The sequence below is a fragment of the Bos javanicus genome, chromosome 3 (assembly GCF_032452875.1).
Source record: "Bos javanicus breed banteng chromosome 3, ARS-OSU_banteng_1.0, whole genome shotgun sequence".
Classification (NCBI taxonomy): Eukaryota; Metazoa; Chordata; class Mammalia; order Artiodactyla; family Bovidae; genus Bos; species Bos javanicus.
Window position 1 is genome coordinate 57,696,526 of NC_083870.1, and position 25,970 is coordinate 57,722,495.

A 25,970-nucleotide genomic window follows, 5' to 3' on the forward strand; every position below is an offset into this window, starting at 1 on the left:
ACTCCAGTACTTTGGCCACCTCATGCGAAGAGTTGACTCATTGGAAAAGACTCTGATGCTGGGAGGGATTGGGGGCAGGAGGAGAAGGGGACAACAGAGGATGAGATGGCTGGATGGCATCACTGACTCAACGGACATGAGTTTGAGTGAACTCCGGGAATTGGTGATGGACAGGGAGGCCTGGGGTGCTGCGATTCACGGGCTTGCAAACAGTTGGACATGACTGAGTGACTGATCTGATCTGATCTGACTCAAATGTTAGAGACTGGTTGAGTACTCCTAGGATCCTCTGTTCCAGTTGTATCAAGATGAAACTACTCCCCAGGTCCCATAATATCAATATCAAACCAGACCATCATGGACTCCAACTAGAGACTGAAATCTCTCCATTCCCTGGCCACCTGACTAACCAAAAGATGAAATTTACTCTAAATTTCACCTCGCCCATTTCTGCTTCTACACCTAACCACATCCCACCACATTTCCACTAATGGATTAACCGTAATTGGTTCTCTGGTAACCCATTAGGATTCAAGTCCTTATTTTCTAGGTGAATACCCTAGGATGTACACCTTTTCATGCACTGGTCTTTTCCAGTCCCTCAATACCAATTGACCTGTGGCACCTGTTCCCAACACATGCCCAAGTTTCCCTGTGAACTGCTTAGAAACAAATCACAGTGAGGAACTTCTTCTATAATACATCCCCATCTTAGCGGGTTGTGTCGACCATTTTGCTTTACCTTTAAACTTGACTATGCCTGCACCCTGTCTAGGGAAAACTGCTCATCTTCTCTCCCAATTAAGAATCTCATCTCTCCCCAGGGACTCTTCCTAAAACATTGTTATGTGGTGAGGTCTAGCACTCTGATGTTCTTTCTGAAACCCTGTAGTACTGTGGATTATTTCAGCCAGCTGTATCATCCTCTGCCATTTCCACTAACTCATCAACCCCCATTTGTTGAATACATTATTCCTGATCTTCAGCATGCTTTATTCTGCCTCAGATGTGCCATCCTTTTGACACATTCCATCTGCTCATTTATAGTCCATTCATTTCAACAATTATTTATTGAATGCCTACGTGTGATAAACCATATTCTAGACAAAAGGACACAAAGATGAGACAGACTACTTCAAGTCCTAGGAGACCTGGTTCCTAGATAAGATGGTTTCAAGTCTGAGAGGTATTCATAGAATAGTGGGAGAAAAATGTGTAATTTCAATATAATATATAGTAATAAGGGGAACCCTGATGACTCAACAGGTAAAGAATTTGCCTGAAATGCATGAGACACAGGAGACATGGGTTCAATCCCTGGATCAAGAAGATCCCCTGGAGGAGAAAATGGCACTCCAGTATTCTTGCCTGGAAAAGCCCATGGACAGAGGAGCCTACAGTTCATGGGGTCACAAAGAGTTGGACATGACTGAGTGACTAAACACACACCCAGGTCACTGTGAAAGAACTACAGAAATGCCCTTAGGCCATCCTGGAAAACCAGCCCATGTCCTGGACAAAGTGGATACCTACGCCAAATATTGAAATATAATTAAGTATTAATTCATGATGGGGAAGAGAGTGAAATCTTTCTTTATTCATCTATGAACTTTTCAAGGATATGGATCTCTATTCCTAAAGCCTAGTACAAGCCTAGTACCATTCTCTTAATGTGGTAGAAGGAATGAATGACTGAATCTGGCCATCTCTTCTTGATAGTGATGCTTTTTGTCTATGTATTTGAGCATAAGGAGGTCATTCCTATAGAGAGTATAAATAAGAGAAACATGTTAAGAATCCTCCTGGTTGATCTTGTTCCTTGATTTGGAATGTAGTTTGGAAGCTCTGAATTCACTCTTTCTTCATGCCTGTCAAGTATTTTCAATAGATAAAGGGAGTAAGATTAGGAAATAATTACACATTTCAATCTCCAGTTCTGATCCTGAAACAAAAGCTTTACTAAAGACTTAAAAGGTCTCCTCAATAAACTCTCCATTTTCTGGGAAAGAAAATTCTTGGATTAGGTCCTTCTAACTCTTATTACCATCCTTCTTTCATTATAATGTTCATTGCCCCTCTTGAGGTCAAGATCACAGGAGGTGACAGTACTTAGGCCACCATGCATTTTAGAAGAACCCAGGTGCAGGTAGCAGTCAGAATCTTCTTAGACATTCAATCACTGCCCTGTCCCTACTTCCAGGAAAAATGGGCCCGTGAACTCACCGCCATGCTTCCAGACTTATCGAGAACTAAGCACACAATTCTTTCACTGAACTTTAGCAAGGAGAAGACAGGTGGAGGGGGTGGTGCCAACATAGCCGTTGTGTTTTTAAAATCCTCAGAATTGCTGATCACCTCCCATGTGCTTCTATAATTGCACATTTTGTTTTGTAGAGTCGGAGCTTCTTGGTTATGGCTTTTTTCATTACAGAATTCAGTGACCTAAAGGTTAATATTATAAAATGAAAAAAAAATTGTATGGGGTGCATTTAAAAACTCACCAACAGATCTGAAAACATTAAAAACCTTTTCTTTAAAAATGCTTATTGAATGAAATATGATTTAAGGGAGGAAACGTCTTAGTAAGGCAGATTTTCAATAATAATAGGTAACACTACTTGAGTGCTTACTGTCTGCCAGTCAATGTTAAAGAATTCTATAAAAATACATGTAATCCCTCAGGTCACATGCATAGATAATTTATAAACATGATAGCAAGTCCTTTGATTATAAATGTATCAACACAAACTGAAGTAATGATTGATTGGTATACTTACAGAATCAATACCTTGCATAAACATTATGGATGTCTTTTCAGTTTGATCTTTATCAGGGAAGAATTGACAATTTTTTTCATACAGTTTTGTCTTGGAATCAATTCTGCATTCCCTATTTGTTACACAGCTGCCTCCTTCACACATATACACTCTATTCAAGCCAGTGATACTCGTGGAACACCTGAAAATATGTGACAGTTAGTCTTTGAGCCAGTCTAATCGTTAAAATTTTTATAAAATATTAAGTGGTCTTCTTGTCAAGGTTGTTAATGATGGTCTTTATCAAGATTTTTATTCTTATTTGTATACCACACACATCCTATTTTGACAGCAAAGTTTAAGTGTTCCCACCAGGTAGCTTATTTGTTTTACAAGAAATTTTTGAGGGAAATTTGAAGTAGAATCTCCTGTCTATGCAAAGGGTGAGTCCACTGGAATTAAATCTTCTGTTGTCCCACTTATACTAGTGACTGTAGGCTCCCCTTTTCCAAACATCTCTCCCAGTAACCTTGTGATGGTAAATACATTGCAGGAATCTGGAAAAGGCATCTCGTGAAATCATTTACTCTTGGTACCACTTTAGCCTAAGACTTTTTGTGTATTCCTCACTCAAAGAAATTTTCTTCAAAAGAATGAAATGTTGCATAGCTACAAGTGTTTGGATTATTCAAGGAGCATTTTTATGCAAAGTGAAATGTGGCTAGAAGGAAAGACTGGGGTTCTGCCAAGGCCAGTAAACAATAGTAGAGGAATTTTAGACATGTGTCTCATTGCATGGAATTTGCAGCAAGTGACAGTGATTGCACCAAATATGTTATAATGTTAGTGTAGCTTATCTTTTCAATGTGTTCCAGTCCAAATTAAAGAAACAGAGACTAGATTTTAGTCAGTAATTTTGTAAGTCTTCTAAATATGTCTATGCCTCTATTGCCCCCAAACTCAGTAAACTTAATAGCATTGCCTATGTTAACAACTTATAACTCAGTTGGTAAAGAATCCGCCTGCAATGCAGGAAACCCTGGTTCAATTCCTGGATTGGGAAGATCTACTGGAGAAGGGATAGCCTACCCACTATAGTCTTCTTGGGCTTCCCCTGTGGCTCAGCTGATAAAGAATCCGCCTGCAATGCGGGAGATCTGGGTTAGGTCCCTGGGTCGGAAAGATCCCCTGGAGAAGGGAAAGGCTACCCACTCCAGTATTCTGGACTGGAGAATTCCATGGACAAGTCAGACATGACTGAGCAACTTTCACTTTCACATGTTAACAACCATGATGAATATTCTGTAGCAGAGACTAGGCTTTTAGGAGAGTATGACCTAAACAAAGAGCTTCCCAGGTGGCACTAGTGGTAAAGAACCCGCCTGCCAAAGCAGGAGACATAAGAGACACGGATTCGATCCCTGGATTGGGATGATCCCCTAGAGAAAGAAGGGCACAACACATTCCAGCATTCTTCCCTGGAGAATCCCATGGACAGAGGAGCCTGGCAAGCCACCGTCCATAGTTTGGCAAAGGGTCAGACACGACTGAAGTGACTTAGCATGCATGCATAATCTAAACAAATGTTATCAAAATAATAATCTTTGAAATATGCATCCTAAAGCTTGGTGCTCTGGTGCTGAGGAAGAATCTTCACTGAAATTTGTGAAAATTTCAAATTTCATTTGAAATTTCACATTTTTTAATAAGTCCCCATCCCCAGCAGGGCATCTAAGATTGATTAAGCAGCTGGCATCCAATTTTACATTTATTACCCCATATATTCTGTTCTCTTGATCTCATAATCAGGAGGATTATCTATGTTAAGTGTGATGCTTCACAGGTATTGTAACGTAAACTTTATTAATCTCAAGAAATTTCTCCTTGGCTCTTTGAAGCTGGTTGATTTCCTACTCAGCTGGCATTCTCCACTACTTGTTTTTTTCATTCTTTTGTAGTGTAAATAATTTTTACCTCCTAGAACATAGTACAATCCTTCACATAGAGCATTTACTTAGCACAAATGAGTTCTGGCAGCTATGGTAGAGAGGTATAAAAATAAATCAACTTGACTGCCAGATGCTCTTGAATCTATGTGTATTTTAAATGGACAAGCAGTTTCTTTCAGGTACATTTTCTTAAAAAACCAAAAAGCTCTGTTTTGTGATATGGCATTCATTACCTGCGTTGGGACAAAAATGAAAGAAAGGCTTTTAAAGGAATCAGTCTAAGGAAAATAAGTTACTGCCAGCAGTAATTTAAAAATGTAAATAGTCATGCCTTGTTGCTTCAATTTTCCTTGACTTTGCTCTGTAGAAAGGCTCATCATCATTGTACTCATCAAATACTCCCCAGCGGAGATGGGCCCACTCATGAACAAGCAGTCTACCTGTAGGAAAATATTTCAAATCCATGATTATATTTTAAGTGACATAACTTGTCCTTCATATTTTAATAAAAAATTTTAAATCCAGAATATTTAAATAGTTGCTAGCATTTGTATTTTGTTTATAAAACACATATTATATTACATTTCATTGGATTAATTATATCATTTCAGCATATTATTTTTTATTCCACATCTGTTAAGTCAACAAACCATTTACTATGTATATGCTAAGGGCAGAACAGTTTGAACTCTGAGTTTTGGTTCTTAGGGGTCAAAAAGTCTTAGATATTACCGTGGTTTTTCAGTCCTACAAAAGTTACTTCTACCACAGAATAAACATATATAAAACACGTCTATGGTATTGAAATTTCATGAAGGTGCAACTTTCAACTGCATAATTGCATATAAAACTGCGTAATTTAAAAATGTCTACATATGCTTGTTAAGGGTTGATAATGAAAAAAAGGTTGAAAAACACTGCTGTAGACAAAATATAATTTGAGGATGTCTAAAAGGCAACTCCAAAGAATGCTCAAACTACCGCATAATTGCACTCATCTCACACATCAGCAAAGTAATGCTCAAAATTCTCTAAGCCAGGCTTCAGCAATATGTGAAGCATGAACTTCCTGATGTTCAAGCTGGTTTTAGAAAAGGCAGAGGAACCAGAGATCAAATTGCCAACATCCGCTGGATCATGGAAAAAGCAAGAGAGTTCCAGAAAAACATCTATTTCTGCTTTATTAACTATGCCAAAGCCTTTGACTGTGTGGATCACATTAAACTGTTGAAAATTCTGAAAGAGATGGGAATACCAGACCACCGGACCTGCCTCTTGAGAAATTTGTATGCAGGCCAGGAAGCAACAGTTAGAACTGGACATGGAACAACAGACTGGTTCCAAATGGGAAAAGGAGTACGTAAGGCTGTGTATTGTCACCCTGTTTATTTAACTTCTATGCAGAGTACATCATGAGAAACGATGGATAGGAAGAAACACAAGCTGGAATCAAGATTGCCGGGAGAAATATCAATAACCTCAGATATGCAGATGACACCACCCTTATGGCAGAAAGTGAAGAGGAACTAAAAAGCCTCTTGATGAAGGTGAAAGTGGAGAGTGAATAAGTTGCCTTAAAGCTCAACATTCAGAAAACTAAGATCATGGCATCCGGTCCCATCATTTCATGGGAAATAGATGGGGAAACAGTGGAAACAATGTCAGACTTTATTTTTGGGGGCTCCAAAATCACTGCAGATGGTGACTGCAGCCATGAAATTAAAAGACACTTACTCCTTGGGAGGAAAGTTATGACCAACCTAGATAGCATATTAAAAAGCAGAGACATTACTTTGCCAGCAAAGGTCCATCTAGTCAAGACTATGGTTTTTCAGTAGTCATGTATGGATATGAGAGTTGGACTATAAAGAAAGCTGAGTGCTGAAGAATTGATGCTTTTGAACTGTGGTGTTGGAGAAGACTCTTAAGAGTCCCTTGGACTGCAAGGAGATCCAACCAGTCCATCCTAAAGGAGATCAGTCCTGGGTGTTCGTTGGAAGGACTGATGTTGAAGCTGAAACTCCAATATTTTGGCCACCTGATGCGAAGAACTGACTGATTTGTAAAGACCCTGATGCTGGGAAATATTGAAGGCAGGAGGAGAAGGGGACGCCAGAGGATGAGATGGTTGGATGGCATCACTGACTCAATTGACATGAATTTGAATAAACCAGGAGTTGGTGATGGACAGGGAGGCCTGGCGTGCTGCAGTCCATGGGGTCGCAAAGAATCGGACATGACCGAGTGACTGAACTGAACTGAATGAGGTGATTAATTTACAGTACTTAGCACATATAAGCATTAATTAAATGAAACCAATTATTTTTAATTATATATATTCAGCACTGTCCTAGATACTAAGAAATACAGATATGAGTAAGATAGAGTCCTTGAGTAGGATAATGTTCTAGAGAGTGAGTCAGAACTAAACTTTTTTTCCCTAAGAGTTTCAGGATTAATAGAAGCATAAAGGTTAAATCCAAGCTTGAAATGCACAAAGAAAAATAAGTACATTTTTGTTTTAGCAATATTAGGAAAAACTTTAGTGGAAATTGAAACGGAGAAGTAGAATTTGAAAATGTAGTCTGGTCCACTATAATATGTGTTTCTCTAACTATAATGACCTCATGAGACATGAAAATAGGGGGAAAATACCACCATTATGAAGAAGTCATGTTTCTTCTTTAAACCTTTGCTAATCATATGTGTTCCTCGTACCAGCCGTGTCAGCATCACTTGGGAGCTGACAAGACACATAGAATGTTGTGCCTACTCTAGACCTAATGACTCAGAATTTGGTTATTATTAACAACAAGACCCCTAAATTACTACTCTACACATTAAAGTTTAAAAACACTGTTTTTAGGTTTCTTAGCCAAATGGTGCTAATGAGTGAGCATGAATTATTTATATTCTTCAGTGTGGGAAGAAAAAGCTCTCATATCGACTGTGATAGAAATATGGTGAATTTTAAGAAAATTCATATCTGCCTGCATCTGTGGTTCCTTTTTTAGGAACAGTCCACGTCAGATTGACTTTCTTTTCAGCTCATGACTGGTTGCCTGGCTCCCATGGTTTCCTCAATTTGTTGAAAGAATAAAATTCAGGTACTCTGACCACACATGTGCTATGGTGTGCTGTTCTTAGTCGCTCAGTTGTATCTGACTCTTTGTGACCCCATGGACTGTAGCCTGCCAGGCTCCTCTGTCCATGGGGATTCTCCAGACAAGAATACTGGAGTGAGTTGCCATGTCCTCCTCCAGGGGATCTTCCCAACCCAGGGATTGAACCCAGGTCTCCCATATTGCAGGTGGATTCTTTACTGTCTGAATCACCAGGGAACCCCAAGAATACTGGAGTGGGTAGCCTATCCATTCTCCAGGGCACCACATATACAAAAGGGTAATTATGTGAGGCGATGATATGTTAATTAGCTCAACCATGGTAATCATTTTACTACGTATGTGTATGTGAAATCATTGTGTTATACATCTTAGTTGTATATAATTGTTATTAAAAGCAGTTCCTCTGACTTAGAATTCCATTCCTATCTCAATTATTGGCTCAGCTCCTACTAGCCCTGTTCTTACTCCAATAGTATTTCACTGTGTGTGTGTGTGTGTGTACTTCTAGTGTCTGCTTTGGAGGCAGCTTCCAGACAAACTTAACTGCTGCTTGAGGGTCCAAAAACTCTTTCCAGGGAACTATTGTTTTGCTGTTATCATTTTTATTACAAATTGCATAGATTTTGAAGAGTTTCTTCATCTTATTTCCTCCCAAAGCCCTATTGTTTTTAAGGCATTGTTTTCCAGAATTTGAGTTTTCCCACAAGCATATGTATCACTTTATGGGAGAAATATTTGTCTAAGAAAGAGGGGGAAACTCAGTTATGGGATGGGGCAAGCTGGGGAGTGTGGGAAAAGAATAAGAGCTCCAGTGGGGGCATTATTTTTAAAAACTGAAGAAAATTTTCCTCTTCTAAGACAGGTGGAGATGGAAGGAGATGTACATGGACATGAGTTTGGAAGTAGAAAGGTAGAAGGTAGGGGTTTCTACTTTCTCAATCAAGGCATTCATTAACTTATAAGGTGGAAAAGATTGGTTATTGGTCTTAAGAAAAGTGATAGATATTTAGAACAACTGTTAGGGGGAATGAGCGAGATGAGAGGAAGCAAGTCCAATCATTGTTGAGTAGATTTGAGAGCTTCATTGACCTTGTGAAACGTGTTTTTAAAAACAGTACCAATTAATTTTATAATTTTCCTTCAAAATCTTGGAAACATACTACAGGAGTCAAAAGAAACTGCCTAGAAATTCAGTATGGAGAAATGGCAAGTTGAATACAACATAAGGATAAAAGTGGTAAGGGAGTTGTGCTATTTACACTAGTAGGTGGCATGACTGACTTTGCTGGACACGCCAAGTAGAAAAGAAACTGTATCTAAACAGGCACAAGGGACTAAGGGTGCCAAGCACAACAAGCATGGTCAGACCAAATTAAGGGGGAGAGGCAAGGCTGGGATGGGGTGATGGGCTTTAGGACAGAGGCGGAGAACAAGTCCAGAAAATGTTGAGGACAAGGATTGACTTGTTTGACAGATAAAAGACTAAATAATGTTCATTGAAGGGGCAGTGCAAGAGGAAAAGGTGGTTCTGGGCAGTGTGAATTTAACAAGTGTGTTATTGATTAGTGAGGAGTTGGACACTGCTTTGACAGTGATTTTCATTTTCATCTGAAATATAATGTGCTTTAGTTCATTTCAAACAGTGATCTTAACGCTTAGATTGAACTAGAGGAAATTGTCATTTTCATAGGTAAAAATGATCACTTATAAACAAGTTCATCTGGTTCAAAGAATGGGTTGAATAATAATATCAGCAGCTACCAGCCTATTAGTGTTTTCTCTTGGCCAGGAACTGTCATCTTGGCCCTTTTGATTTTGCCTTGCATCTGCCTTTCATGGAGGTGGCATGTGATTAATATCCAGCAATGGAGAACTGAAAAATTAAAATCTAAAATGTGTTCCTAAAGCAAAAAATTTGTCATGGCTGTCCCATATTCAAATTTCTGTAGAAACCATACTGAGTACACTTAACAAGAATTATCTAGTTTAATGTTTCCAACAATTCTATAAGGCAGGAATCAGCTCCTCTATTCATCATTTTTAAAGGAAATAAGTACAGAAAGTCTTGGTCATTTTGTCCAAGGTCACACACAGAGGAGTGACCTTGGAGTTGGGATTTAAGCCTATGAGGCTTGTATACTGAACATGGATATAAATCTACATGTTGGAATCATTGCAAAATATTTGTTTTAACCAAAATTCTTACCTGATGGTCCAAATTCATTTTGCTTGTTTCCAAGTACAAAGTCAGGAGTGAAATGAATATATTCTCCTTTTTCTTCACAGGCTGTGAATTGCTTAGTATATGGTTCATCCCTACCTGGGAGTGTAGGTGGAGCAACTCTAACATCAGCCTGAGAATGTTTAAAAAGGTGTTTAAAAGATCAGAATAGAAATTATAACATTTGTCTGAAAAATTCTGAAATTATTAATTAACATCAAATTTGAGAAGCAGCAGAGAAAATATTTTTAAGAAACGCCTTTTGATTCTTACATGTTTGTAGCTTTCATGTTTTGGCCTCTTGTATTGAGTGATGCTCTTCCAGTTCTCTGGAATTAATATTGATACATTTTTGAAAAAAAATCTCTTTTCCGTGGCTTCAAACAGGTAAGTAGATGCATCAATCACCATGTTCTGTTATTATAGGAAAAAAAGAGAAGTTAGGCTGGCCAAGGGACAGTAGACTAAATGAACGGGCATGCATCACAGGCATTTCTCACCTTTAGTCATTAAAAAAAAAAGCAACTGACTGGTGAGTAGGGTTTCTGATTCAAAAATCAAAATCTGTCATCGTCAGTTCAAAATTATGACTTAATTTGCACATTTAACAGCTTTCAGTCTTCTATAATCCTACATCAAAAGGCAAATACTTATGTTTACATTATGAGGAATTGATTAATATGATAAAGGGCATGGACTTTGGAAGCAGCTAGACTTGGTTTTAATGCCAGCTTAAGCCTCTTGCTATTAAAATTTGACTGGTTTATGTGACTGCTTTGAATCTCAGCCTTCTTATTTATTTACTATACTCTTAAAACATATCTTTAAGGATGACATAAACATGAAATGAGTTATAAATAAGTATTCTACACAAGGTAGTCATAAAACTCATTGATATCATCACTATTATAATTACTAGTAAGGAACAGCCTTACCTGATGCAAATTGAGAAAAACAGTTTATATGGATGGGTCATAGAAGTTTTCACTACCTCCCAGGAGAGGCAGTTGGGTTGGGAGCACAGGGAGTGGAGGAATGGAAAAGTTCATAGGAGAGGCAGAGCTTTTTTAGGCAGAGCTTCTAGCTCTGCCATCAAGGTGAAAATAATATATATTATATTATTCGTATCCTTATATTATTAGTATTCCAAACCCAAAAATGTTAGGATTAATAAGATAAATAGTTCCTCAAAAGAGCTTATTATCTAGTGGAGGAAATAGATGGTTGAAAGGTTCTTTGGTGATTTATTCTACATGATCAAATCCACTGAAAAATTGAGGAATACTGGGTTCTGGATGATGATGTTACCCTATTCATGTTGCTGGCAAACAGCACAGTCTACAGTATTTTTTATTTGAAAATATATCCTCCTTTTCAATTCTTTCTGACCTAAGACCAGAATATAACTCTTCTTCAGAAATTCCAAGGATTTCCTCCTTTTTCTCTGGAAGATGGTCTAGTGTGCTCTTAGTGTACTGAAGAGATCATTAAAGTGATTAGGCTTACTTACAGCAGGGATCAGCCAGAAGCCAGAGTACAGAACTGAAGACCAGAGGACTGGCTGGTGGTGTGACAAGGTCTTTATAGAGCTCCCAAAGTAGGTTGGAGGTTACTTTTCAATTGATTATAATTATATTTTTCCAAGTATTCAAGCAAAAACCCATGAAGTTTCTGACTTCTACTTTCCCTCAACCCTTCTCTATCCCACACATCTAAACCATCAGCAAATTTCTCCATAATACTCTCAGAAAATGTCCAGGATCACAGCACATTAATGATCTCTCCCACAATATCTCCATTCCTATTCACCATCACTTTTCATCTGCTGCAGCTTCCTACTAATGTCCCTTGACACCTCTATGCTCACAACTTATACGGGATGGGTGATAAGTGGAAGCCCTGTAGAGAGTATCCTCAACGCTGCCATCAGAGTGATCTCAGAATAAGCAAGCTAGAGCACACCCGACCTCTGCTCAGATCCTTCTGTGGATTTCATCTCACTCGAAATAAAAGCTCAAATCTTTCCAGTGGTCTGGGCCCTGCGACCTCTCCAACTTCAGCTCTCCTCAGTCTTCTTCCTGCTCATTCATAGTTGTTTCCTTGGTCACATCAAACATGCTGTCACCTCCATGCCACTGCAACTGCTGTCCCCTCCCCAGATTTTCAATGAGTCTTCCCTCACAAATCTCAGGCCTCTGCCCAGATATCACATCTAGTGAGACATTTTCTGACCACCCTGCATGAAACAGTAACCCACATTCTCTCCCTACCCCAGCTCTACAAAGACTGCCTGTCTCCCTTTGCTGATTTATTTTACTACATAGCAACTTACTACTACAGACTTGTTTATATTGATTTTTTATTATTATCTGTATCATCTGAAGAGAGTATATACTGAAAGAGATCAGGAGCTTTAAGAAAATTCACTACTTTCTCACCTGGAATACCATAAGCAAGCATTTAATAAATCATTGTTTAAAGAACAGACAAGTCCAATTGCTAATTTACAGATAGGAAAGAGAGGAGGATCACATGTGCTGATGACCAGCAAACTGGGTTCTGAGCCAGGAATCAGTCAGAAGCTAGGGTACAGAAAACTGAAGATCCAGAGGACTGGCTAGGAGTTTGGAAGAGGACTTCAGAGATCTCCTAAATTAGACTGAAGATTACTTCATCACTGGCCTAAAGCAGATGAAATAATTTTCTACCTAAGTATGTTCCCTAAGAATGTCTCTCCTCTCTCTTTGTTTTGGATCTTAATTTAGATCTCAATCAGTTGTTTTCTGCTTAAAGTGATGCTCTCTCTGTCCCTTTGAGTGTATCTGGCATATAGTAAATTGAATTGCAGTACAGTTTGGGAAAATAAGATCACTGCATACAGTTTAGTGGGCTGCGAATTGTACAAGTCCACGGGATTCAGTTTATTTTGTAGTCTTGTAATGCTATATAGCTGTCTTGGGTAGTGGTGTGTTTATAAAGTCATGGAGGGATTTCAAATACCCTATATCAGGTAACTTTGATACCTTGGGGCCTGCTGGGGTGGCTAATAATGGTTCTCAGAGGCTTCCATGCAGAATTTTATAATATTCCATCTAAATTCCTTCTCAGAATTCCTATAATATCCTAGTTTGATCAAAGAAGATTAAGATATTAATGTTTCAAAAAAAAAAGTACTCTTAAACCCAAAAGACACATGAATAAAAGGAATAAGGAAAAGTTGACAATTGAAACTCAGGTCATAAATTATGAATCAATTCAACATATCTTACTATGGTCAGATAGTATTCCAGGAATAAGAGTCTGTTCACTGTTCACCCTTTACAAAAAGAGTGATTTTTGTTATCTTGTATAAAGTGGATCTCAAATCCAGATCTATCAGCCTTCAAAACCCATGTGCAGGATCTCAGCTCTGATTGTACTATTTAACTTGACCTTGGGAAAATTATTTCCTTTTCCAAATCCCAGTTTTCCCTTCTATATAGTGTGGATGAGAGTATTTCACAAGGTTGTCTGAAAATATCAACGTAAGGACTTTGTAGAAGACTCAGAGAATGCCAGAAAACATTCTTCTAATCTAGGAATGTCTGCTAAACATTGAACTTTTACATTCAATAGAGAACCATTTTAACAAATGTTTTGCCCCTACAAACAATTCTTCCAAATGCTGTTTCCTGAGCTTCAGTTAGTTTTGATATTGATCAACTAGATACTAAAAAGCTATCATTCACAATCAATTATAGTAACTGCTACTCAAGCCTGTGTTCATCAGTAAATTAATCTTTGTATTTTCCTGGAATTAAAAATGTACCAGTAAGTAAATACTGCTGTGCTTAAGATTATACAGAATGAATGATAAATGGCAGCCACAATATCACCTGCTCATGATTCAGGTCAAGCTCATCAGCTTCTGATGGATAAAAACACCCATGGGGAAAGCAGAAAGTGAGAATTTAAGGAAACAATAGTTAAGGAGTTAAATATAAGGAGTTAGTAAATGTTGAGGTGAGGGACAGGGAGAATTAATTTACATGGCTGTAACACCAGTCTCTCTATTACATGGAACGTTAAAGTTGGATGAAAGAATAGATATAAGAGTCTTTGGTTCAGTCCTGGAAACTTTCTCTTGTCTACCCACTCTTCCGAGTGAACTCAGTCACTCTCATGGCTTGAAATCTCATCTACACACTGATGACTCCCAAGTTTTTATCTCTCCCTAGATTTCCTCCTTGAATTCAGATTCATATCGCCATCCATATGGATATCTAATGGGTTTCCCAGGTGGCTCTAGTGGTAAAGAACCCATCTGTCAATACAGGAGACATAAAAGACTCAGGTTAGATCCCTGGGTGGGGAAGACCCATAGAGAAAGAAATGGCAAAAGCATCTCAAATTCAAAATTTTGCAAACTAACTTCTGATCTCCCAGCCACGAAATTTTCTCCACTTAAGTCTTTCCCTTCTCAATCAATAATAATACCACCCTTCCAAGTGTTCAGACCAAAACCCTTGAAGTCTTCTGTGACTTTTATTTTTCCCTCTTCCCTTCCCCTACCCCACACATCTAAATCATTAGCAAACTTGTCTATGATAAGCTCATGGCAAAGAACACGTTCAGGATCACACCACATTAATGATGTCTACCACAATATCCCCGTTCATAGTCACTGTCATTTCTCACTCCCAGCAGCTCCGTACACAGTGTCCCTCAATACTTCTGTGTTCTAACAGAGCTTATACAAGATGAATGACATGGGAAAACCCTCTACAGTGTTTCCTCAACACTGCAGACAGAATGACTCCAGAACAAGCACAAGCGAGCACACCTCTCCTCGTCCACGGATTCTGATTTCTCTCAGAGTGAAAGTCCAGATCTTTCCAATGGCCTGGGCCCTGCTACCTCTCCACCTGCAGCTCTCCCCCGCTCTTCCTCCTGCTCATTCCCAGTTGTTCCCTTGGTCACATCAAGCATACTGTCATCTCCATGCTGCTGCACCTAGTGTCCACTCCCAAGGTTTTCAGTGGGCTCTCCCCTCACTCATCTCAGGTCTCCACCCAGACATTACATCTAGTGAGACATTCCCTGACTACCCTGCATGAAACAGTAACCTGCATTCTCCCCTTACCCTAGCCCACCATCACTGCCTATCCCCTCTGCCAGTTTATTTTACTGCATAGCAACTTACTACCATGAACCTGCTGTACATTGACATGTTTTTATTATCTGTATCATCTGAAGAAAATATATACTTCATGAGATCAAGAGTTTTTAAAAAATCCACTGCGCTCTCTCCTGTCATGCCATAGCAAGCATTCAGTAAATCATTATTTAAAGAACATACAAGTCTAGTTGCTAACTTACAGATGGAGAAACAGAGGATGAGGGAGGCCCCATGCCACGTCTTTGATCTTATGGTGGGACAGGGTAGGACCTTGTCTGGAACCTTCAATTTCCACTGCCTATTCCAGCATTATTTTATTTTCTTTTTTTACTGCACCTTGGTGCTTTTAAACTTCCTGGAGTACTGAGAAGTTTCCATTGTAGTTATTAACTACTATATATATATATATATATTTTCTCATCAATTCAAACAGAAGAAATCCCATTACTTTCTTACCTGTATCTTTTCAATTAGTGTTTCATCTTCTGGCACAGCGGGGTCTATAGCAATGATAATGCCCTCGTAGCCATTGTTATTCAGCCGAACAAGGGAAGTATTGGACCCCTGCAGCAGGTATAGCATTAAGAGGAAGACAAAACTTCTGAATAACCCCATTGTTCTTCTTGAGTTGGTCCAGGCCCCAGTGTTGTTCAAGGGGCATTTCTTTCACCTTTAATCCCTCCACATATATATACACATACTCCTGAACATTATCAATGTTGGCTAGTTACGGGACTTTGACTGTATAAAGGTCAAAGTTACATATTTTTAGAAAATACTTGACTTCAGATTACACAATTGTTTTATTGTATGTTACTGTAAAATGACCTGAATCATAGATGAGTTCAGAACTTTTTATAAAATACATTGCACATATTCCTTTTGGGACATATTTTCTATGCTTTCTAATTCTGGCTAATTTCCTCAGTATAGACATATACTTTGTATTTTCTGAAGAGTGCAATGTGAAAATAAATAAAATTTCATCATGATATTATTAGAAACAAAAATGCTAATTTTGTTAATCAGTTTTACAGTGATTTAACTATTATTTAGATTATTTACTAACAGTAAAAATAAGAGAATGTTAAGATTACTAAATGTAAATAATGTCAAATTAGGTAAGATGGCTTTGAAAATTAAATTAAGTATTTTAAAGACTGGTAAGTTAAGGGAAATTTAATAAAGTTATTAGAGTAAATTTTTTAAAACCCTGTCCAGTAAAGAATGAATAGAATTTGTTTTTAATCAGTTATATAAAAAAAAGAATGGTATGTGTTGGTTATTATTGAGACAGAGTGAATCATCTTAACAGTTAATATTTATTCAGTACTTACCAGGGCAGAGATTCTTTCACTTACTCCTTACTGCAACTCTGTAACATAAGTATGAATATTATTTTCATTTTATACTTGGGGAAACCGAGGCACACACTTTTAGTACCTTGCCAAGATCACATAGCTAGTGAATGGCAAAGTCAGTATTTGAACCCAATATGCTTACTCCAGAGTTTTATCATACTCCACAATAAGGCAATATTGTCTTATAAGGCAAATAATATAATAAGTTTTTTTAATGGAAAAAGGGGGTCAGGATAGGAATTATAATGATGAGTTAAGTATATCTAGTCCTAAAGAAAAGGAACCAGGACTCATCAGAAATCCAGAAGAGAACTAAAAATAAAATAATAAAAAATATCTTTAAATTAAGAGCTTAAGTAGGAGGATACCTGTGTCACATTCTGAACAAGCAAAAGATTTTTATCAAGATAGAAGTTTTATCATATGTGTTCAGATTCTGACCTCTTAGGTAGCATCTCACACCCTCCTTCCATTCATTCAGGAATATTATGGAATAACTTTACATTCATAGAATTAATATTTTATGCAAGATACAGGGTGGAGCTGCTATATTAGCCACTGCAGGTGAATTGTGATTACCTGGAGGGATTAGACTGCTGCTGCTAAGTCGCTTCAGTCGTGTCCGACTCTTCCAGACCCCATAGATGGCAGCCCACCAGGCTCCGCAGTCCCTGGGATTCTCCAGGCAAGAACACTGGAGTGGGATGCCATTTCCTTCTCCAATGCAGGAGAGTGAAAAGAGAAAGGGAAGTCGCTCAGTTGTGTCCGACTCTTCGCTACCCCATGGACTGCAGCCTACCAGGCTCCTCCATCCACGGGATTTTCCAGCCAGGAGTACTGGAGTGGGGTGCCATTGCCTTGACAAATATATACTAGGCAGTCTTTCTTGGTTTCCTCACTGACCTCACTTCCTACTTCCCCCTGCCTCTCCCTGAACTCCAGCTTAGGGGCTTCAAGCACACTGAGCAAGGTCTCATCCCATAGAATGCTCAAGAAATTGTTTTTAACTGATGGACTGACTGGACTAGTGAAGGACTACCATTTTAACCCCAAATAAAAACATATCACAGTGCATAAACAGAAACTTGTTTGAGGTCTCTGAAATGTTGGAGAAACATGGGAGCTCAAATCTTCCCTAACATTTGGGGGACATATAGGTTATTTTCAGGAGAGGCCCTTGCTCCCTCAATAAAATCAGGAAACTCTTGGCTAGAATGTTGGAAAAGAGATCCTTCATCTTTGCCAGAGGTGTTAGGAAAAGCTCCCTTCAAGTACTAGATACATGATGCCCCATGAAAATAGACAAATATTTATCACATTCTCCTTTTACTTGTTCCTGGAAGCCCAGAAAGGAGTGATGCTTTGTAGAGCTTGAAAAGGGACCACCATGGAAAGGAAGATGATTGTATGCCCTGACTTATTTTTCCATATATTTCCTTTGCTGAATTTCTAATGCTAGTTGTAAAGAGGGAATGATAATTGTAAAGATGGTATCTCAGAGCTATCCCCTTCCATAACTAGTCCGCCTCTTCCAGATTCCTAGTTGGTTGGTCCAGCTTCAAAGGTCTCCATCAACTCAACCTCATGTGGGCCTTAGGGGCAGAGACTGGCTGGTCAAAAATCAGAAAAGGGTCTAAATAAATAAATAAATGGGTCTAAATCAAATCATGCTTAGGGAAAGAGGCTAACTTATAGGGCACTTCGAAGGGTTGGATTTCCTTGTCTATTACTGAACCAAGGAGCTTAGAAAAAATTTAGTTGTTACCCAACATAACAAAGAGTTGGACACAACTTAGCCACTGAGCAACAACAACAACAGATCAAAACTTATGATTTCACAGCTATTACTGTTACAGTGATACCAAGTACTGTTTTTTTTTTTTTTTCCAAGTGAGTTGATTTAAAGCTATATTAAGAAAATAGTAGAATGGGTACATGAACATGGTAACAAAGAGTCTGGCATGACTAAGTGACTTCACTTTTCACTTTCAGGTTGATATATGCAATATTAAAAATTGTTAAAAATTTTCAAATATAGTTACTATGAATTGTTTTTATATAATACTTTTATTATGCATGAAAAACTTTATTCAGCTTCAAAATACAGGGTTTTATTAAGTTTAGTTTTCACATGATAACCCAAAGAGAAAATTGTTGGTAGAATTTGATTAATAATAGATTCCAATGGGTAACAGTATCTATTATATAGTATCAACGTTTGAGTGAGCATTTAGAAAACTTACATTTACTGTGTTAATAATTCCCTATTCTACTCTCTTTCTGTCCCAAGTAGGCATTTTATTGGCTGCCATAAATCATGGTGAATTCACATTTGAATGAGTAACACTGTTTTCCAAGAGCCATAAAGCAAGCAAACAAACATGTTTCTCCTTGCTATTTTACATTTATCAAAAATAGCAGAAGTCTCTTACACTCTTCACAGGGGGAATCAATATGCCAAGTTAAGAAAATGAGACATTAATTTTATGTTTTTTCTTTTTAACATTCCATCCCAGATTCTCCTCTTTTTTGGGAATTTAGGTGAGTAACACTGAATTCTCCAGGGAGAGTCACATTTCTGATTGCCATAGTCACACAGGATCTCTTGTCAAGGGATTTTTAAATCATGAGTCAGTCACACGGTACGACAGTAACAGCCAGTTTCTTTCCTTATGAAAAGAGGATTTGGATTGGCATTATTGAGGCAGGAATACAGTCTATGATTTCACTTTTGATTTCCTTGAAGGAATGATGTTTGTAATATCTTCATTTTTAAAAAATGAAAAGAGTTTCTTTCTGAATTGTAAAACTGAGTTACTCCCCCTTAAGAAATTTCCTGAAGGTAATGAGTTCTCCACTAATAACACAGAATTTAGGGTATAAATAGGTTGGAATTCCTCCTTTGATATTGTTTCTTCCTCCTCCTTTTGTGGATCTTCCTATCCGCACTGTGTATATTCTGTTCTAGATTACTTGTGCTAAGCACACATTGGTCAGAATCCTTTCCTGCCTTCTAGAGCCAAGTCTGGAAATCAATCTCTCTTTCTCTACCACTAGCACACAATTTATGAGAGGTTGTGGTTCCCTCCATACCTAATTAGATAAGTACCTGCTTTTCAAACTACGTTTTGGAGATAGTAGAGGGAGTATGTTTCTGAGTTCTAGACCTGGAGAGAAGCATTAGAAATCCCAACTGTTTCTTCAGGTCAGACCATATTTCTTAGTCCAGGTTTGCCATTGATCTAGCCAATATTTTGATTTTCTAACTCCTAAACCCGTTTCCAAATTAGTTCCAACTTCTGAAAAGGAAATGGCTGGGGGTTTTGTGTATGTGTCTGTGATTTAAAAGCCCAAAGTATTAGTTAAATAGGAAACAGTATAAAATCAAATATTTATAGTTTCTTGGAACATCCCACCAATAAGGGTTTCCTATTGGCCCTTCTTCCTACTTAGTGACCAGCTTTCCCCTTTCTTTTCTCATTCTCTGCTTATTCTCACTTATTCCTTTCACGACTGTTAAATTCCTGGAACTGCAAATACTTTTCTCTTTTTTACAAAGTAGTACTTTAGCTCTCTCCTGCTGCTGCTCTGAAACTTGCACATTTAAGCCTGTTAAAGATGAATGAGTGAGTGATAGTCACTCACTCAGTCATGTCCGACTCTTTGCAACCCAATGGACTGTAGCTTGCTAGGCTCCTCTGTCCATGGGATTCTCCAGGTAAGAATACTGAAGTGGGTTGCCATGTAAGAGCTATATAGTGTTATGTAAACAAAACGAAGTCTACTTTCCAACAGGTCCTTCATGTGGGGATAGACAGCCAGAAAGTGAAAGTGAAGCTGCTCAGTCCTGTCCGACTCTTTTCAACACCATGGACTGTAGCTTGCCAGGCTCCTCTGTCCATGGAATTTTCCAGGCAAGAGTACTGGAGTGGTTTGCCAGTTCCTTCTCCAGGGGATCTTCCTGACCCAGCGATCGAACCCTCTCCCACATTTCAGGCAGACGCTTTACCATCTGAGTTACCGGGGAAGCCCTTAGACAGTCAGAGGTGGTTTCATTTTCTCTCATTGTTAGAGGAACTAGACCTTGTTCAACTAGCCTCTATAGTGCTAGCCATATGGTATAAAACCCTATTTTCAAAGATTTTAAATTTCATAATCAAGCAGTTAGGCAGCCTTCTTACCAAATCCTTAGTCACCAGATTTTCCGGCTCCAGTTCCTCTTGCACACCAGTTGTCTCACGTACAATGTCATCTTTCCCTTCTCTAATTCTTCAAGAGAATATCGTTACCTTCAGATTGGCACAAGGCTTGACTTGCTATTTAGAATATATCAGAATCTGGTCAATTTACAGTTTCAATTTTATCTTTTAATACCACCAGTAATAAATATTTCTCTCGCATACTTTGTGAAAAATCACCTTTACTTTCCACTCTGGTATCCTTGACCACATTCATTTTTCTAATTATTCAATATCTAGCTTAAATTCTGCTTCCTATGAAGGTTTCCCTGACCAATACCTCCTGTCATTTCCCTTCTCTGAATTTCTGTACCCTTTGATTAATAACACGGTTTTCTACACAGAGAATCCTCTCAATTTCAGGATTTAGGGGTTGAGGTTTTGAATAGCTTCATAATACAATTTTAGTGCTGGAAGACCTGAGACCTGAGAGACCATCTAGTTCAACCACTGATATTATGGATGACAACACATGTCCTAGGAAGATTAGTGACTTAGTAGCAAAGCTCCAACCAGAACATCTGACTTTTGCCCAGTGTGACCTCTTCTCATGGCTTCCTGCTCCCAGCACTGAGCCAGTCCCTCCTTATCCCCCTGGCTGCTGCTGCTATTGCTATTTGTTATACCAGCTGTACCCTGAACTCAAGGTACCTGTTTCTTTTTAGGAGTTGTAAAGTTAACAGATGCTACAGAAATTTTGTAACATATGATTCCTAAGTTAAAGACTTTCTCATTGTGTAATCAGAATTGGATGAGCCACAAGGAGGAAAAAAAAAATCCTTTGAGCAAAATTGCTTTAAACAGAAAGTTTGTCCAAAGAATTTTATGCCAGGAGCAAGTACTCACAGATTCATCTATTCATAGTGATCTCTGTAATCCGTTCTTTTATATATATGGGATCCTGTAAGGATCAGGGAGAACTAATATTTATTGAGCATCCATGTCAGATACTCTTATTGTTACTTTACATTAACTCATTTAGTTTTCATAATCACTAACTTTAAATTTTTATTTTTTAAAAAATATGTTGTAGTATAGTTGATTTAAAATGTTGTGTTAGTTTCTGCTGTATAGCAAATTGAGTCATGAGACAGGCATCCTATTATCTTCCTCCTCCTACACATGGTGAAACAGAGACCAGAGATGTTAAGTAAATTTTCTGAATAATAAGCCCATAGAAGGAAGAACATGGGATTTGAACTTATATCTCTTGTCTCTACATCATGTTATGGGTAGCTATATTTTGCCTGTTTGGTTACACATTGGACTATGGTGGTGGACACTGTTAGTGCTCTGCCCCATCTCCTCTTGCCTTTTTACTGTTCCTGTATACCTCTTCTCTCTGTGTCAGGGGACTTTTCTCTCAGTGGCTCACACTGGCAACTCTTCTCTGGAGGACGGTCCTCAGGCTATGGGAGCTGCTTAATCTGTTTATGCAGAGAGCCAGTGGTAGGGTCCATCCTCCCAGGTGGTCCTTAGCCAGTGACTGACAAGCACAGGGGATGTGAAATCTTAGCGCCTTTGCTTCAAGTTGGGACAAGTTCTAAGATGTAACTTAGATATTAGAGTTCCCTGTGGAAACAACCTTAAAAAATCTCCACAGGACTGTAACCAACATCCTACTTGACTTAATCGTTCCTTGTTTTGTTTTCTTTCCACCTTTGCCATTGTTTTCTTTGAGAACTTCCTTAATAAATTGCTTGTATGTAAAGTCTTGTCTCAGGGTTTAATTTTGGTGAATCCATTCTAAGATAGAGTATCATGTCTTAATTTCTCAAATATTATTTATTAAGCACTTCCTATATGCCAAGCACTATGTGATATTCTTTAAATCTATTAACTCATTGAATCCTCACAAGAACCCCATGAGTAGATACCATTTCTCATTTTACAAATGAGAAAGCTGAGCCTTAATATCCTCCTCAAGGTCACGCAGCCAGTAGGTTGTCAGAACCAAGCTGAAACCCTGGTCCGATTCCCAAGGCATATTCATAACCCCTATGTTGTACTCCTCAAGGATACATAATTTCCCCTGGTAAGGAAGCCAACGCATAGTCAGCCCCTCCATCTGTGGGAGAATACAAAAACAAATGATACAAATTCTAGTGTAAAACACAAATTATCATATATTTTATAGTTTTCTTCTCCTAATCCAGAAGATCTACATTTCTGTGACTGGGGAGAGAGAGAAATCTTATCCGGGCAAAACATATTATATGACACTTCATATAGTCTTTAGACTAGTGCCTTGAATATTTGTGGAGTATTTGCTTTCTGATAAGCTCAGAAGATAAAAAAATGTGCTTACTCTTAAGTAATCTACAATTCATCCTAGAGATAAAGTTAGGGAATGACTCATGAGTCATAAAGAATGGACAGGATTTTAGTGTTTTATTTTATCTCATTTTAATTTAATTGTACTTTATTATTTTACAATGGAAGACAAATACCAGAACTGTGTTTGAAATAGAGGCCAGGATCACAGAGGTAGAAAATGGCCTGTATCTGTGATTCTTATTAGAAATCTAATACAAAGACCTAGCTAGACCTCATTTACTTGCTCTGGTGGAAAGAATAGTAGTGCTTTCCTCTGATTGATAGATTTTCTTCAAAAGGACTCAGAATTACTTTATACTTAGAATATTCACTTTCAAGCAGTTATCACTTATATTCATAGCTATATAAAAGTGGGACTCTGAGGTTTCAAATGTTTCTGATATGGAGATGTGAACTTGAACATATTAATGGCCATGCTAGGTAAAGGAGAGTGATTTCCAAATCAAAGGAGAGTGATTTCCAACCTGTGGATTAAGACTCCAAGGGGACTCAAGTTTAATGAGATGGGTATTCAAATCCATATGCATATATATTCCTTTTCCAAGCTATAGATACTAGAGCTCTTATCTTGTGGGGCAGCCATAAGCAAAGCAGTTAAGAATATAAGGGTTTGGAACTGTATTGTTCAAGTTTAAACCCTAGCTTTACCATTATGTGAATGAATTTGGTTAAACTCCTTGATCCTTCCGTACCTCAATTTCTCAATATATTTTTTTAACTATTCCAAAATTATTTACATGTAAAAGAAAACGTAAGAAAGGTAGGAAATTTGTAACAAGTAATGAAAAAGACAAAATCAGTTGGCCCTGAATGATTTTATTTTACCTCATTATAACTTTGTACAATAATTTACTAGTTCAGAGACGCAATCTCTGTCCTAACAGAACCCCTTGTCTTTACACTAATTCCTCCCAATGTATTCTGCACACAGTCTTTCTCAATAAAACATGATCATATCCGCCTGCAGTTGTTGTTTTTTCTATCATCATTTCCCCATTGGCTATAGGTTAAAGTCCAAGATCTTTGGCATTTTATTCAAAGCCTTCCTCTGTGACTTAGCTACTTTTTCATTACCTTCTTAGTCCTCAATTTCTTGCCCTCTCGTCTTCCAGCTTAGAATACACAGAAATGTTTACATTTTCTCCTTTATACTCCTATAGTTATGCGACACTGTATCACATCACCTGAAATTGCTTTGTCTCCTTAACTAAATCATAAACCTCTGGAACAGCAGGAACCGTGTAGTTCCAGACTAAAGCACAGTGACTATTATACAGTACAAATTGTGCTCAATGAATAAATGAATTCAAGTCAACAAATATTATGTTCTAGGTTTTAGACATTGTTAGAGCAATAGTTAAGAAACAAAAATTTAGTAAGTAGGTTCTTGTACAAAGGTTACAATGAATTTTTTTTAAGCTCTAAAAAGATTATGTTCTGAAGTGTTAATTATATTATATGAGTATTTTAAACAGGACTCTATGGTTGCATGTGATAGAAAACCAACTCACATAAGTTAGTTAAATCTATTTATATGTTTGTTCGTTTGAAAGATATTGGGTACATCTCAAATAGCACTACGAAGGAGTAGCCCAAAGAGAACTCAAAACCAGCCCCATTGTACATTATCCAGGAACCAATACAGAATTAGTTTTGCTGACAACTTTGTATACCTAGGTCAGATTCTGAAAATATCTGGGGGATGATTTCCTAAAGTCTGAGATGGTCCCAAGGTGAAAAAATCCTGGTTGGCCAATGCATTAGGCTGCTATATAGGCTGTTCTGGAAGAACTAGGCTCAGTTCATCTGATATTCTGTGATACTACTTGATATGGGTGTCTGAAAGCCTTGAGTATCTGGCATCAATCAGGAATACATACTGTCATCGAACTTCCCAGATAACCAGAGCCTAATTCATTTAGTTTGAAAACTTAATTTTAACTCTTTTCAGGCCTTTCTTTCTAAAAGAGAATATATTGAATAGAATATATTGAAGATAACTTGGGTAATGTAATGGGGCACAAGAGTGAGTGCAGGTCTCCAGGAGTCTTTAATGAATGTCTTCCAGTGGACACCAGGTTCATATATTCCAGTCTTTATCCACAGGACAAATTTTTATTGAGGCACACAAATACTTCCACAGAAGGGAAGTGCCAGATTTAAAATTTTTTTAGAAATCAATTTCAGATAAATTAATATGGTAATCTGTTATGGGAAAAGAGAGAGAAGAAAGCCCATTTGCTGTGTGTGTGCTTAGTTGCTCAGTCATGTCTGACTCTGCCACCCCATGGACTATAGCCCACCAGGCTCCTCTGTCCATGGGGATTCTTCAGGCAAGAATACTGGAGTGGGTTGCCATGCCCTCCTCCAGGGGATCTTCCCAACTCAGGGTTCGAACCCACCCCACACTGCAAGCGGATTCTTTAGCGTCTGAGCCACCAGGGATAGAAGAAAGCTCATTTGCTTTTCCTCTTTGAGTGTGTTTGAGCTTACCTTTCTGTGACATCTCCTATGTCATATCAGAATTAGTTTAGTTGCACACTCAGGACCATCATTCTGTAGATCAACTTTGGGTACCACTCTGGAGACCAATACAAGGTTCTTGGAAATTTGCTAATCTCTGTAGAACTGTGTGTGCAGTGGCCAGAAGTGAAAATGCTGCTAAGATGTTGTCCATGTACAGCAGAACTGTATGTTCTCCATTTTCCTCATTTCATATATATATGTTTTCAATTTTGTAAACCTTTAAAAAATAGACATATTATGAGCATTCTACCAAAAGACTGTTTTGGAAAGAGAATGAAGATGACGATGTAGCTGATGAG

The 25,970-nt window shown here is 38.1% G+C and overlaps 2 protein-coding genes across 2 annotated transcripts in view; one reads left to right on the forward strand and one right to left on the reverse strand.

Moving 5' to 3' along the window:
* The window catches only part of CLCA4 (chloride channel accessory 4), a 31,298-nt gene extending 15,379 nt beyond the window's left edge, over positions 1-15,919 (reverse strand). The window contains exons 1-6 of the mRNA XM_061411363.1: positions 15,666-15,919; positions 10,325-10,465; positions 10,037-10,184; positions 5,037-5,145; positions 2,778-2,958; positions 2,224-2,442 (exon numbers count right to left, since the gene is read on the reverse strand). Of these exons, the coding sequence (XP_061267347.1) occupies positions 2,224-2,442; positions 2,778-2,958; positions 5,037-5,145; positions 10,037-10,184; positions 10,325-10,465; positions 15,666-15,824 (957 nt within the window). The 5' untranslated portion in view covers positions 15,825-15,919. The remainder of the gene's footprint in view (positions 1-2,223; positions 2,443-2,777; positions 2,959-5,036; positions 5,146-10,036; positions 10,185-10,324; positions 10,466-15,665) is intronic.
* ODF2L (outer dense fiber of sperm tails 2 like) overlaps positions 1-25,970 on the forward strand; it is a 393,421-nt gene that overhangs the window by 191,097 nt on the left and 176,354 nt on the right. The window lies entirely within an intron of this gene.